This window comes from Euprymna scolopes, chromosome 26 (assembly GCF_053919585.1).
Source record: "Euprymna scolopes isolate OS-2025 chromosome 26, ASM5391958v1, whole genome shotgun sequence".
Classification (NCBI taxonomy): domain Eukaryota; kingdom Metazoa; phylum Mollusca; class Cephalopoda; order Sepiida; family Sepiolidae; genus Euprymna; species Euprymna scolopes.
In genome coordinates, this window is record NC_136507.1 from 66,527,995 (window position 1) to 66,543,359 (window position 15,365).

At 34.0% G+C, this 15,365-nt stretch overlaps 1 protein-coding gene across 1 annotated transcript in view; it reads left to right on the forward strand.

Moving 5' to 3' along the window:
• The window catches only part of LOC145248135 (60S ribosome subunit biogenesis protein NIP7 homolog), a 45,825-nt gene that overhangs the window by 19,125 nt on the left and 11,335 nt on the right, over positions 1–15,365 (forward strand). The window contains exons 2-3 of the mRNA XM_080109950.1: positions 4,776–4,862; positions 9,052–9,190. Of these exons, the coding sequence (XP_079966076.1) occupies positions 4,776–4,862; positions 9,052–9,190 (226 nt within the window). The remainder of the gene's footprint in view (positions 1–4,775; positions 4,863–9,051; positions 9,191–15,365) is intronic.

Consider the following 15,365-nt stretch of genomic DNA (forward strand, 5'->3'; position numbering starts at 1 on the left):
TACTTTTCTACCTAACTGGATAATTTTTTAGTGTTTTTATTTAATGTAACATGTTTATTTAGCTTGAAAACAATGTTTACCGATGTTTTGGAAAATTTTAAATGGCGCCCGCCGCCCGACTCTCTTGAAACGGTAAGTTTGGGGAAAAGAGTTAAAAATAAAAAAGTAGACAAAATACTGCTAGAAACTCGCTCAATATATGTTACCGTGACATAGGCTGACATATATTCGGTGAGTTTTTAACAGTATTTTGTAGTTTTTTTTTTTTTTAATTTTTAACTCCTTTTCTCAAACTTACCGTGTCAAAGAGAGTCGGGCCGGGCGCCATTTTTAATTTTCCAATACATCGGTAAACACTGTACGTTTTTCGAGCTGAATAAACATGTTACATTAAATAAAAACACTAGAAAATTATCCAGTTAGGTAGAAAAGTAACTTATCTTGCCTTTGATAACATTTATTTGTTATATATTTGTTTTTTGACAACTTTTTCGAATCTATGTATAAACGAGATTTTGATACTTATTTTGATTTTGAAAAAAAACATTTGTGGCTGTTCGCAGTAAAACATTGTTTTAATTCGCTGTTCAAAACTAATTTAAAGAATAAAAGTGCATGCAAGCTATATATCTACAAAAGTTTTTTTTGTTTTTTTTTTAACCATGTTTTTAAATTTGACGAAAAATGTGAGAGATTGCAACAGATTCATAATGCCGAATTGGTTGGGATTGTTGTTATTATACATTCTGAAAACCGAATAGTTCTAAACTAATGTTATTCTGATAACAAAATAGCTCTAATTAAACATAAGAACATTCATATTCATATTTCATTATGTTTTCATTTTGTTTCATTTTGTTTTTCTTAATTATTTTCATTATGTTTCATTTTGTTTTTCTTAATTCGTTCTTGAATAAAAATTAAAGAACGCGTGTTTGTTTATACACTGTGCTATGGCTGATTCTACAGGCTGTAGCTGCTGCGGCTTCTATTAATATTAACTTCATTTTACCAAATTCGAGAAATAGAAACAATTTTTTTTTTTCGGGTAGGTCCTTTTAAATTATCAATTACCGCGGTCCTACTCAACATAAAATAATACTTTTAATTGATAAAGATAGTAAAAAGATTGATTTACTTACTACTGGGTGTCCGAAGAATTTCTTTTTCAAAATGTTCGATACTCGGCATATTAAAGTCTTATTTTTAACACGACAAAAAAAGAAATGGTCAAAAATATTTCGGACACTTGACAGTATTAAGATTAACACCTCTTATTGATTCCCAAATTTCATGACGAAATTCTTCATACAATCACGGTACGGACCTTTAGAAAACAGGGGGGGGTCATTACAAAACCTTACCGAAAACGCCATTTTATGACGTTCACATTTTTATCACTTTATTTGCTTAAAACTCTTAAAATATATAATGTACATTCATATTTATTAATTCATTTGAAAGTATATTCATTTCCGAACAAAACAGTAGTAATTTGAAGACTTGAAGTGCTTTGGTTTAAAAAATATGGCTATTTTAGTAGAACTACCTTGAAATCTGTGATTATCCAAAGCGTTTTTTCGTCCGTGTGTATTACTAGTTCTATACTAAGTCTACTTAATGATTGATCATCACCCATCAAATCTGCCACTTCTTTGAGTCGTCTTACCTTTCACCGTTCTTCTCTATCTATAATTTTTATTTCGTTACGTAAGGGTAGATGGTTTCCATATTCCCTCCATACATTGGCAGTCATACTTGATTCGACTCTCCAGAAATAGCTTATGCAAGTCAATCCCTTACAGAAAAAAAATCATGACTGAGAACTGTATGAGATCCCATGTAAATGTGGAAACTTATACAAAGGTGAGACATGTCATCCACTAAGAGTATGGTTAGAAGAACATCGAAAAGCTGTAATATGTGTGGGGGGGGGGATTGAAAAGGGGTATGGTTGACCTTATGGGGACAAAGTAAAAATTATAGACAGAACTGAGAGTAAGACTACTTAAAGAGATAGCACAGATGTTGGGTGACGATCAATTATTAAGTAAAGCTAGTATAGAATTTAACATTTACTTAATAATAATATTATACAGTAATAAGTATGTAATTATATATGTAATATAGTAATATTATACAGTAATAAGTAGGTAATTATAATTATGCAATATAGTAATATTATACAGTAATAAGTATGTAATTATATATGTAATATAGTAATATTATACAGTAATAAGTAGGTAATTATAATTATGTAATATAGTAATATTATACAGTAATAAGTAGGTAATTATAATTATGTAATATAGTAATATTATACAGTAATAAGTATGTAATTATATATGTAATATAGTAATATTATACAGTAATAAGTAGGTAATTATAATTATGTAATATAGTAATATTATACAGTAATAAGTAGGTAATTATAATTATGTAATATAGTAATATTATACAGTAATAAGTAGGTAATTATAATTATGTAATATAGTAATATTATACAGTAATAAGTAGGTAATTATATATGTAATATTATACAGTAATAAGTAGGTAATTATATATGTAATATAGTAATATTATACAGTAATAAGTAGGTAATTATATATGTAATATAGTAATATTATACAGTAATAAGTAGGTAATTATATATGTAATATAGTAATATTATACAGTAATATGTAGGTAATTATATATGTAATATAGTAATATTATACAGTAATAAGTAGGTAATTATAATTATGTAATATAGTAATATTATACAGTAATAAGTAGGTAATTATATATGTAATATAGTAATATTATACAGTAATAAGTAGGTAATTATCTATATATTAATACGCTTGTAACTATCTATCTATGTGTGTCACACTTTCCGGCAAATTTGATTGGTTGAGAAGATTTTATTCTGGAATAGCGGATTACACATTAAACGAACGCTCAAGGCAGAGATCTTCTGCAAATGTATAAGTACATACACAAATGAAAATTTAGAAGTAGCATACGGCGGTCTCTCTTTCTCCCCCTCTCTCTCTGTCTGCTGTCTCTCTCTCTCTCTTTATGTATATATATGTTCTCACCGCTATATGTCTTTACGTCTAGAAATTTACGGTTTGACCGTTCAAAATATGTTATGAAATAATTGATTTTTTAGGTATTTTTTAAGGAAACAACCATAACAATACTTTCCACGACAAAAATTGAACATTTGTTTTTTTTTTTTCATTGTTTATTTTTCTTTACATTTGTTCGAGAGAGAGAGAGAGAGAGAGAGAGAGAGAGAGAGAGAGAGAGAGAGAGAGAGAGAAACGCAAACGCAGTTTTCGTTGATTAAAAATATTCTCGCAACTACGACTGAGTGCTGTTAGATATAAACAAAGCCAAGAGGATAGAGAGGGAGGGGGAGAGAGGGGGGAGATAGAGGAGTGAGAGGGGAGAGAGAGAGAGAGGGGGAGATAGATGGGGGGAGGGAAGAGAAAAAAAAGAAAAAGTAGTTTGTCATCAGAGTTTCTGTTTGGCTTTTTTTTTTTTCAAGTTCGGCCCTTTTCTGTACGCACGCTCAAGGCAGAGATAGATAGATAGATAGAGAGAGAGAGACGCGGTCTTCGTTAATTAAAAATATTTTAAAATCTGTTTACACAGTTACTTATTAAATGTTTATATTATAAATTTTTTAAAATGAAGCCAACCTGGCAACCCTGATCTCTGCCTTGAGCGTTCATTTAATGTGTAATCCGCTATTCCAGAATAAAATCTTCTCAACCAATCAAATTTGCCGGAAAAAACTTTTGAAAATATTTTTAAATAAACATATTTATAAAACATAAATGAAGATGTATTTATTGAGAATATTTGGAGCACTAATATCGTGATTTTGGTATATACATATTTACATACATTTTACCTACCGTATTCTTCATTTACTATTTAAAAAAAAATAGTACACAGGGTGAATTCGTCGGCCAGGGCAGTAAAGGGTTAATGTAAATGTTTCAAGGTACGGATATGGGATAATGTGTATGTGAAAAAAAAAGAAAAGAAAACGTGAAATTTTCACGGGTCCAGCTAGTAATTATGTAATATAGTAATATTATACAGTAATAAGTAGGTAATTATATACATGTAATATAGTGATATTATACAGTAATAAGTAGGTAATTATATACATGTAATATAGTGATATTATACAGTAATAAGTAGGTAATTATATATATATAGTAATATATACAGTAATAAGTAGGTAATTATACATGTAATATAGTGATATTTATATCTGGAAATAAAGTAGGTTTAAGGCTTTTGAAATTCATAATAGAATTTTCTGCAAGAATCCATGGCGCAAAGGTTAGAGTACTTGGAAAACAGTTGTAAAGCGATATTCTTCTGAAGGTTCAAGCCTCCCTTGGTGTGAGCAAACGAAACATACAATTTTGAATTACTCTTATCCAGTCATGACTGACGGAACAAGAGCATGCTAAAAGACCCAACCCCCTGCCCCTTATCCCCACCCTCAAGTTAAGAAAGTAATCTGTTTGAAATTTTGTGCAGATTCTCAAGTTTGACTAGAAGAAGGTTGGAGGTTACATTGCCCGTGACGTGAAAGGATGAGAACAGTGATCTGAAAATTCTAAATAATATGTTTTCTTTCTGTTACAATTATCTACATCTACATCATGCAGTTTTTTTTCTTTATTTTTGAGGGAATTCTGGACAAGCACCAAGTTTTAATATCAATTTTAACACTTTTTTTTTTTTTTATTTTATTTTTTTATAAGCATTGGAGAAAATATCAAGCAACTTCTCGAAAGACCAGATGGAAAATATTGCTTTCGGTTCCATAAAGACAGAGTCTATTATTCTAAGTAAGTTATTTATTTTTTCATTTTTTTTGTTTTATTTAGGGAAAATTTCTTATTCTACCATCTCTCTCTCTCTCTCTCTATCTCTCTCTCTCTCTATCTCTCTCTCTCTCTCTCTCTATATATATATATATATATATATATATATATATATATATATAGTAGCGTTTTTGTGTGTGTGTGCAACTCTCCTACAGCCCACACCATTGAACCGATCATGACCAAACCTGGCATGATGATGGTCCCTCATCTAGGAATGGTGCACACCATTTTTCAAGATTACATTCAAGGCCATAGCCTATATATATATATATATATATATATATATATATATATATATATATATACACTCTCCTACTGCCCACACTATTGGACTGATCATGACCAAACCTGGTATGATAATGGTCCTCCACCTAGGGATGGTGCATACTATTTTTCAAGGTCAAAGATTAAGGTTGCGACTTTGCTAGTATTAAATATTTGTCACGATTGCTACTGTGAGTAACAGCTTAATGTTTCTATAGATTTTGATGTTTACTTAGACTTGTGTTAGATTTTGGTTTTTAAAAAAGTTGCCGCTTAACACGCCATTCAAAAAGTCGTCAGTCATACCTAGAAAATGGAGCTATTAAACCTGACAGTGATTTGGGATAGGTAGAAAAAAAAAAGAAAGCAACAACCTTAGTAGAAGTTAATGTCCTCCATGATGTTGGGTCAAACAGAGACGAAAGGTGGAAAAAATAAAGGAATACCAAAGTCTTATGTACAACATGAAAAGAAACTGGAATCTAAGGAAGATCTTCATCATTCCAGTCATTATAGGAGCAACTTGGCTCATAAAAAATAATTTTAAAAGCTACCTGGCAAATATATCTGGTGAACCAAGTGCAAGAGAGATACAAATAATTGCAGTTCAATGGAATGGTTGGAATCTTTAAAATATCTCTCAGTTGGAATATATGAGATAGTGGATGAATATCTGGTATCCGGTAGTATGCCCCATCCCCATCTACAGCAAAATAATAATAAAAAAAAACAACTTTCAGGCAAAATTTGATTTTATTCATCAAAATAATCTAGAATGATTGTGTGGGGCAGATTGTGAGTTTTGGCCATGAGTGCTTGGTCACCATGGAATGTGAAAGGAGAACGAAAATGGTCAGACTTCTTGAACTCATATCACGGTCAGGTTTAATAGCTCTGCTTTGTAGATATGTAGCTGTAGGAATTATAAGGGATGGTGCATGACTTATTTCCAACTGTCCTTTCCGGTAAACCTGTTCCAAGAACTTGCTGCTGCATTCAACATCCAACTTTTTACAGATCATCCAGTGAAGATATTTACATACATTTTGTCGCATTGTATAATAGTCGCCTCCGAGCAAAGCCGTACAGCTGATAAACTTTTGTAAAACGGTTTGTCTTTGGTTGACTGAGCATTTTGAGCGACATCCATTTTGAACACAGCGTTCTCATGAACAAATGTTCATGCAAAATGGTGATTACACTGCCTTTCTGATATCTTCAACTCCTATCCTGTGCAACTTAAATTTACGGTGGGTTAAAATGTTTGGACTTTTTTTTTTTTTTTTTTAAATGTTTTCTTGGACAACGATTTAGGTGATGCGAGTATTCAGCATCATTTGTGTCTCTTAATCGTTGTTTCTGATGATGAAAAGTCCAAATAACACTTGTTATGGAGAGAGGGGAACGAAAGCAAACAATGATGACGACCTGGATCCTTGACGTCAAATTGTTTATGGGTCAGACCAGGCAAACGAAAATAAACAATGAAATCCCCGGGCTGGAAATTCCGGGCCTGGTGATGACCTGGATCCTTGATGTCAAATCGGTTATGGGTCAGACCAGGCAAACGAAAATAAACAATGAAATCCCCGGGCTGGAAATTCCGGGCCTGGTGATGACCTGGATCCTTGACGTCAAATCGGTTATGGGTCAGACCAGGCAAACGAAAATAAACAATGAAATCCCCGGGCTGGTGATAACCTGGGTCCTTGATGTCAAATCGGTTATGGGTCAAACCGAGGAGGTCGAAGATACTTCAATAAAAGAGAAAAGATAAACAAAGCAAGACAGTCAGAGAGACGGCCAGTTGAGGGACAGTTTGTCACAGTTCACGACCCACCCTACCACTAACCCCCTACCGCCGTCATTGTATTGAAGCGTGTATATTAAATATCGTAAAATAAACTAAGTTTGTTTTTATAAAAACAAAGTGTCTCATATTCATTGATAAATGAATTAACTGTCCATTTTAATTGCTAGACGATCACCAAACAGACATATACGTAACACACTTATCTAGCCATTGCTTTGCTTGAACAGAATTTTTAATCATTATAAATCAATGCTTTATCAACCCATGAAATTTAAAAGTATTGTTTGTAAAATTTGCAGTGGTAGCTTCACTTAACTGTAATACCATGAACTAATAATCTGTTTTGGCTGAAATTGTGACATTTGAAGATTAGTACTTTATAATTTTTTTTTTTTTTTTTAATTATGGTGTCATAAGAATATTCATATTACACTCCATAGAAGAGGCACAGTCTTTTCTATCTTGCATTGCATGGCAGTGAGACATGGATCCCATGACTTCAGTGTAATGACTAGTGCTGTGACAACAGAATATTCTTTTCATTCTTTTGATTCTCTGGTAGATATCAGACACAGCTAGACAACCGAGAACCACATCCATCTATATAAAAACATATAAGATAATAACGGATATATACTCGGGAGTCAAAAACATGAAAAGAATATGCTGTTGTCACAGCCCTAATAATGACTGTGTCATAATGTGTAGCAGCAAACTAGAGGAAAGAATGAGCCGTACTTTATTAGAAGTATTATTGGTATTTGTAGGATTTTGAATGCTTTCTGACACAGCATCTCAGGTGGTTTGGCCATGTATGTACGGTGTATCACTGTCTGCATCAACTCAATAATACATATGAATGCTCTAGGTCTGAGGGTATATGGAATACTATGGACACCCTGGCTTGAGTGTGTGTACAAAGTGATTTTGATTGCATGCAACATGACTTTTATCAACTTTATGGGTTGTCTTGAGCAGGAGAGGTTGGCTAGTATTGTTCACCCTCAGTGAACACTTACAGCACCTTAAGTTTTAATTTTTTTTTTTTTTTAATCCATTAGGTTTTAATGGCTCTGGTAAATGAGTTAAATGAAAGAAATGACTTTGGGTGTACATTCGTTTCTTCTGGTTGACCTGTGTGCATTAAACAAATGCAAAATAAACCTTGGTTTATTATTTTGTCACAAACTTAATATAGGGGTGGATTTATTTTGAGAATAGAGTTGGAGTACTAAGTTTTTTTCTTTTTTTTTTTCTTTAAATTTTTTTTAACAAAATGATTTCATTAACAAGTCATCCCTATTTGAAAAAATCAAAAATTCTATTTTTGGGATTGTGTAACGCTTTAAGTGACCCAAATTTTGTTTATTTATTTGAATTACAATAAATTAAATATAAATCAAATAATTGTAGATCCTTAAGTGGTTTTAAAATGAAAATTTTAGGTTGCTTTAAGCATGTCCAACCCAATAAAACAGAATTTTTTATTTTGACAAATAGGGATGATTTGTTTGAAATCATTTTGTAAAAAAAAAAAAAAAAAAAAAACTCACCAAGATATAAATACTTAATATTTCCGTTTTCCCTATATTAAAAATCCAACTTGTAATAAAAAGCAAAACAACTAAGGTTTATCATGTACTTTTTGTATTATTTGGATTGTTTGATTTTTCTCGCAACGTTTTGGTTGATGTAACCTCCGACCGTCTTCAGGTCATACTTGATGCTATTGATGAATATTGAAAAATATTGAAAATAAAATTTTTTTTTTTCCAACAAACGTAGACGTTAGAAATCCAAAACACAAATAGTGCTAAGATAAGAACAATAGTCCAAACGATCCTAATCCAAAAAATATCAATCCTCATCTCAAAAATATATAAATATTATCCAAAGAAACTCGTTGGTTGGTTGTTTTTGTTTTACGGCATATCAACCCTTTTGAAGTTGTTACTTTTCTTTGGCTCTTTCACGTTAGTTCATTACAACCTAATTGATCTATTGAATGTTATGTTTTGTGATGGCATAAAAAAAATGGATGCTTGCAATATTTATCCCATATTTTCTTTGCAGAGAGAATTTGATGAAAAAAGCTGGGCATATTTCACGGGAAAATTTATTAGGCTTTGGTACTTGTTTTGGAAAGTTTACCAAATCGGGAAAGTTCCGTCTTCATATCACAGCCTTAGATTTTTTGGCGCCATACGCAAAGGTAAGGAACAAATGATTTCTAAAAATGATTTCTATATTAATAGAATTATGAGATAACTTCACGTGCATGTGTGTGTGTGTGTGTGTTTTTTTTTTTTTTTTTTTTTTTTTTTTACATCACTGTAATTTTAATAACACATTAATTTTTTTTTTTTTTAAACATACAAAAAAAAAAAACGAATTTAAAAAAATCCAATTAAAAAAATAGTTTCAAAATCAAATCCACCAAGATACACTTTTTTTTTTTCCATAAGAGTATAATTTAGTGCTGGCATGTAAAACTTTTTGAAAAATATACCATACTTTGGGATAATTGTGCTAAGTCCAGGTTAATTGTACCAACTAGCGAAAAGTGCTCCTTCTTAGTGACATGCAATATAGTTTCCACTCTGCTAGATCTACAGCTGATGTGCTAAGAGTTATATCCCATAGGATTAGTGAATCTCTCAACAAAGGCTTCTTTTCTAGGGCAATTGCTCTTGACATATCAAAGGCCTTCAATAAGGTTTGGCATAAGGGCCTACTTCACAAGATTTCCAGCTACGGTATAACTGAAAATGTTTTCTCAATAATTAAATCATTTTTCTCTGATAGGTTCATAAGAGTAGTGGTTGATGGGCAGCAATAAGTGGCCCACAGTATTAATGCTGGAGTCCCCCAGGGGTCCATCCTGGGCCCAACTCTCTTTCTGATCTACACCAATGATCTCCCAAAACACATACTTAAATCATTCATTGACATCTATGCTGATGACACAACCATCTATGGCAACACTTCAAAGGCTGTAAATGACAAAGCTCTCTCTGATTCCTTCTCCTCTGATCTTGAGCGTGTAGTTCAATGGGGGAAGAGATGGCTGGTTACTTTTAATGCAAGCTCCTAACTTTACATCATCAACGCTCTGTTCCTCATCTAGCATCAATTGAAATGGATGGCTCTCGTCTCTGGGAGGTTTCATGTTTTGACAAGCTCCTGGGTTTAACCTTTACTCCTGATCTGAAATAGAACATGTATATCAAGTCTGTTGCCCGGGCCGCTGGGAAAATGGTGGGATCCTCTACCGCTCAGAAGATATCACACTACTGATGCAATTCTCTATCTCTATAAAAGCCAAGTATGTCCAAAGATGGAGTACTGCTGTCACATCTCGGCTGGAGCTTCAAAAAACAGCCTATCCTGCCTTGACAACATACAAAATAGACCTTTTGGCTTGATGGGGGATGCTCTTTTCTCTTCCCTGCAACCTCTCTCCCACAGAAGAGAAGTTGCGAGCCTGTCTTTATTTTATCGTTATTTCCATGGCAAGTGCTCGTCCGAGCTCCAATCTCTGGTCCCCCCTCGCCAATCCTTCATGATAAACACCCGTCTAGCTAAAGCCACTATCGGTAATTTCCTCCACACTTTATCTGTGCCTAAATCAAAACGTAGATTCCATGAACAAAGCTTCTTTCTTAGAACTGCACGCCTGTGGAACTCTCTTCCATTTGCCTGTTTCCCACCTGGCTACAACTTGGACGTCTTCAAGTCCAACATAAACAAATTCCTGATTAATCGCCCCCTTAAGTAAGACACTTTATCAAATCTCCAATACCAACTATTACTACGATATTATCCCATTGATTATTGTACACAAAAATAATCCTTATCCCCAAGTGGCTTCCGGGCCTTGATAAGTGGTGAACACTATGTAAAAAAAAAAAAAAAAAAAAAAAAAAAAATCTTCAGTTTTCTTAGTCTTGCAGAATTCAGAACAAATCGCTGGTGTCAGGGAATGTGGTTTAGAGTCACTATCATGCTTCATACATACATTGCAAATCTCAATAAATGATTTATTATTTTCCCAACAGGCTGTGAAGACAATCATTACAACTAACAGAAATATAGTCTCTCACTTTAATCGATCTCCATTAACAATGAGCAAAATTACAGGATCAGCTTAATTTGGAAAAACAAGAACACGTTCAAGATGTGACCACACTGTGAAATTCAACATATAGGCTAAAAAGGAATTTAGTACAACTAAAAGCTCTTGTAGTATATGGTGTTGATAAAATTTTTACCCTAACAACTTTCCAATGGGGATTTGTTCAAAAAAATTATCCAGTTATTGACTCCATTCAAAGAAATTACCAAAGAAGCAAGTCACAGAACTTTAACCATATCAGTGATATTACCTAGAATTTTAGCTTTGAGGTTATTTCTTTCAAAACTGTTAAATCTAATTCTATTATTTCTTACTTTAATGGAATCTTTACTGTTGAGCAATTTAATGGACCAATAGAAACAAGGTTTTCATACTATCTGAATGATAAAAACTATCTAAATGATAAAAACTTGTGTGTTCTTTCCTAGATCCAAGATTAAAATTTAAATTTCAAAAGAATGACATGGAAAAACACTAAGAATTGGATTCTACATCTTCTACTGATGATAATGAAGCAGAATCAGCAGGATACACTTTTTCAAGCTTTAAGGGTCCAGAAAGAGGCTTGCCTTTTTTTCTGATGTTCTTGGCCTTCGGGCCGGGATCAAAGTGTAGTATCTGTTCCGGCAGATGCTGCAAGCTATGACTAGCAAAGACCAGATGTGGGGGCAACCCCACATGCCTGACCTTTAACCAGCTCCCATTTCCCACCTCTCAGGAGCTGGTCCCCTTTTTCCCTTCCCCCTCCCTTCACTCCTCACATTAAAAATCGGCCTTGTGCCTAATTTGCTCGGTGGGGGAGCAAATAAATACCATCAAAGTGTAGTATCTGTTCTGCAGATGCTGCACTTAAGATAATTTGTACCAGTCAATGGAGGAGAAACCCTCTATACTGGGACAATTATTATTTTTGGTAACCAGAGTGCTCCCTTTTTGCCTACTTTTAGGGGAGCTGATTTTTACCTCACATTAAAAACGGCCTTGTGCCTAATTTGCTTTGGTGGGGAAGTTGTATCAATTAAGATAAAAATGAAATGTAATAAGTCCCCAGACGTACCTCTCCATCGTACAGTATATCGATACACTAAGGCTGACTGGGATAGCTTCCGTACATTTATATCTGATCTACCTCTGCATTCCATGTTTAAAAAGGATGTGTTCTCTATAGTATTAGACCTGACGGAATGGTTAATTGTAGGTATTGACCGTTTCATACCCTCAAAAAAGTTTCAGCAAAAATCTAACAGCCAGCCATAGTTCTCTCCAGAATGTGCTGCTGCCATTGCGCACAGAAATCACTTTTTCCACTGTTTCCAACGTAACAGATGTATGAAAACTAAAGCCGCTTTCAGGACTGCCAACAACCATTGTAAGAAAGTAATAAAGAATGCAAGAGAGTTGTATGCTCAATCTGTTAAGTCCAAAGTAGCTGAGCAGCGGCTTGGTTCCCACTAGTTTTGGCAAATAGCAAACAGAATCATGAACAGAAGCGTGTGCTCCATCCCAACTATTATCAATGGACCTGAGGTAATCTCGTCAGCATCAGACAAAGCCAAACTCTTTGTCAAGAACTTCGCAGCTAATTCTACCCTTTGCGATCAAGGCTGCCAACCCCCAATATTTCCTCCTGTATCAGAAAACACGCTATGTGATATACGTATATCTGTACGTGATGTTGCCAAGCTAATCAAAAACCTTGATTCCAGTAAAGCAACTGGCCCTGACGGTATACCAATTATAGTTCTCAAAAAACTTCAACCTGAACTAGCGCCCATACTTACAAAACTGTTTAAACGTTGTCTTAAGGAGAATAGTTTCCCATCTCCCTGGAAAATTTCATCAGTATGCCCTGTATTTAAGAATTCAGGTGATCGCTCATCCCCCTCTCAGTACAGGCCAATAAGTCTCTTGTGCGTCATGAGTAAGTTGCTGGAATCTGTGTTAAATACAGAAGTAATCAACCATCTCAACAAAAATAATCTTTTTAGTGACACTCAATATGGTTTCCGTTCTGCTAGATCTACAGCAGATGTGCTTACAGTTATATCTCATAGGATTAGCAAATCTCTCGACGGAGGCAACTTTTCTAGGCAATTGCTCTTGACATATCTAAGGCCTTTGATAGGGTATGGCATAAAGGTTTACTTCATAAGATCTCTAGCTATGGTATTGCTGGAAATGTCTTCTCAGTTATTAAATCATTTCTTTCTGATAGGTTCATAAGAGTAGTAGTTGAGGGGCAAAAATCAGAAGCTCACAGTATTAATGCCGATGTCCCTCAGGGGGCCATCCTGGGCCCAACTCTTTTCCTGATCTACATTAATGATCTTCCAAATCACATCCTTACATCATTTGTAGACATCTATGCTGACGACACTACCATTTATGGTAGCACATCTAAGACAGTAAACGACCAAGTTCTCTCCAATTCTCTCTCCTCTGATCTTGAGCACGTAGTACAATGGGGTAAAGAATGGCTGGTTACTTTTAATGCATCTAAAACCAAGCTTCTCTCTTTACATCATCAACATTCTGATCCACATCTGACATCAATTGAAATGAATGGCTCTCGTCTTCAGGAGGTCTCAAGTTTTGACAAACTTCTGGGCTTGACCATTACTCCTGATCTTAAATGGAACACGTACATCAAATCTGTTGCCAAGGCCGCTGGAAAAATGGTGGGATCTTTCTATCGATCCGGTAGATATCTCACTGCTGATGCTATTCTCTATCTATATAAGAGCCAGGTACGTCCAAGGATGGAATACTGTTGGCACATCTGGGCAGGAGCTGCTAGAAAGGACTTGGCCTGCCTTGATAGAGTTCAAAATAGACTTCGTAGCCTCGTAGGAGATGTCCTTTTCTCTTCCTTGCAACCTTTATCTCACAGAAGAGATGTTGTGAGTTTGTCTCTGATGTATCGTTATTTTCATGGAAAGTGTTCGAATGAGCTTCAATCTATGGTCCCCCCTCGCCAAACTTTCACAAGAAACACTCGTTTAGCTGTAAACACTATCAATAATTCCCCCCACTCTTTATCTGTGCCTAAACCTAAACGTAGATTCCATGAACAAAGCTTTTTTCTTAGAACTGCACGCCTGTGGAATTGTCTTCCGTTTTCCTGCTTTCTGGCTGACTACAATATGGTTGTCTTCAAGTCTAACGTAAATAAGTTCTTGATGAGCCGTTCCATATAAGTTATCAACTTTACCAAATTTTCATTACTAATGATTACTATAATGTCCAATTTCTACTGTACACTCTTTAACCCTTATCCTTGAGTGGCCTCTTGGCCTTGATAATGCCTATGTAAAAAAGTAAATAAATACATTAAAGGTCCAAAAGTGAAAGTAAAACAGTATTCCTTTCAAGCCTGTTTGATGAATTAGCTTCAAATAAGCTTACAGTAACAAATCAAAACTTAGAGCAGATAGAGGCCAAGTTAAACCTAGAGACTGCAACTACAACAGAAATGCAAAAATCACAATCTAAATTCAAAAGGAGTAAATCCCTTATGCTTAAATGCACAAAAGAACTTGACCATTATGTAGCTTCACTACTACTCACAAGAGTTGATTATCCATTTCAGTGGTGGAAAAAGACACAGGAGACCTTACCCACCACCACCGAGAGATTAGGCCGATGAACATGACAGCATGACATCACTTCCTGATCAACTTGTAGGTATAGAAAGTTTCCTGTATTCAACCACGTGGTCACGCTAACAGGCATAAAAAATATGGCTACCGAGTGTCCATGGCTACCAATATGTGTTACCGATTGTCCATGTATGTTCTAAAGAGAAAGAACAATTCTCCATTTGGATAATAATTATTATAATTGCACATTGGGAGAATTTTAATCTAACAAAATATAGTAAGTGAACTAGTTTTTGAACTTTTATTTCTATCGGAGAAAATCGAATATTTCATTTTATTTATTTATTTTTTTTTACTGCAAAACAAACAATTTTTATATAATATTTTTGAGTCTTTTAATAATAAATAAAACTTTTCACTGAGTATTTCCAAATATTTTAAAGTTAGCATTTTCCACAGCAGTTTTTTTTTTTTTTTTTTTTTTTTTTTTTTTTTTACAATCAGTGAATTTTCAATATTTTAGCACCGGACCTAATTTATTTCTTTGAAATATATTTAAAACTTCAAGTTTTTGTTTTTTATAACATTTTAACTTAAATAATTTACATAACGGGTTTGTTTTACTATTACACATAGATTCGAAAAAGTTGTCA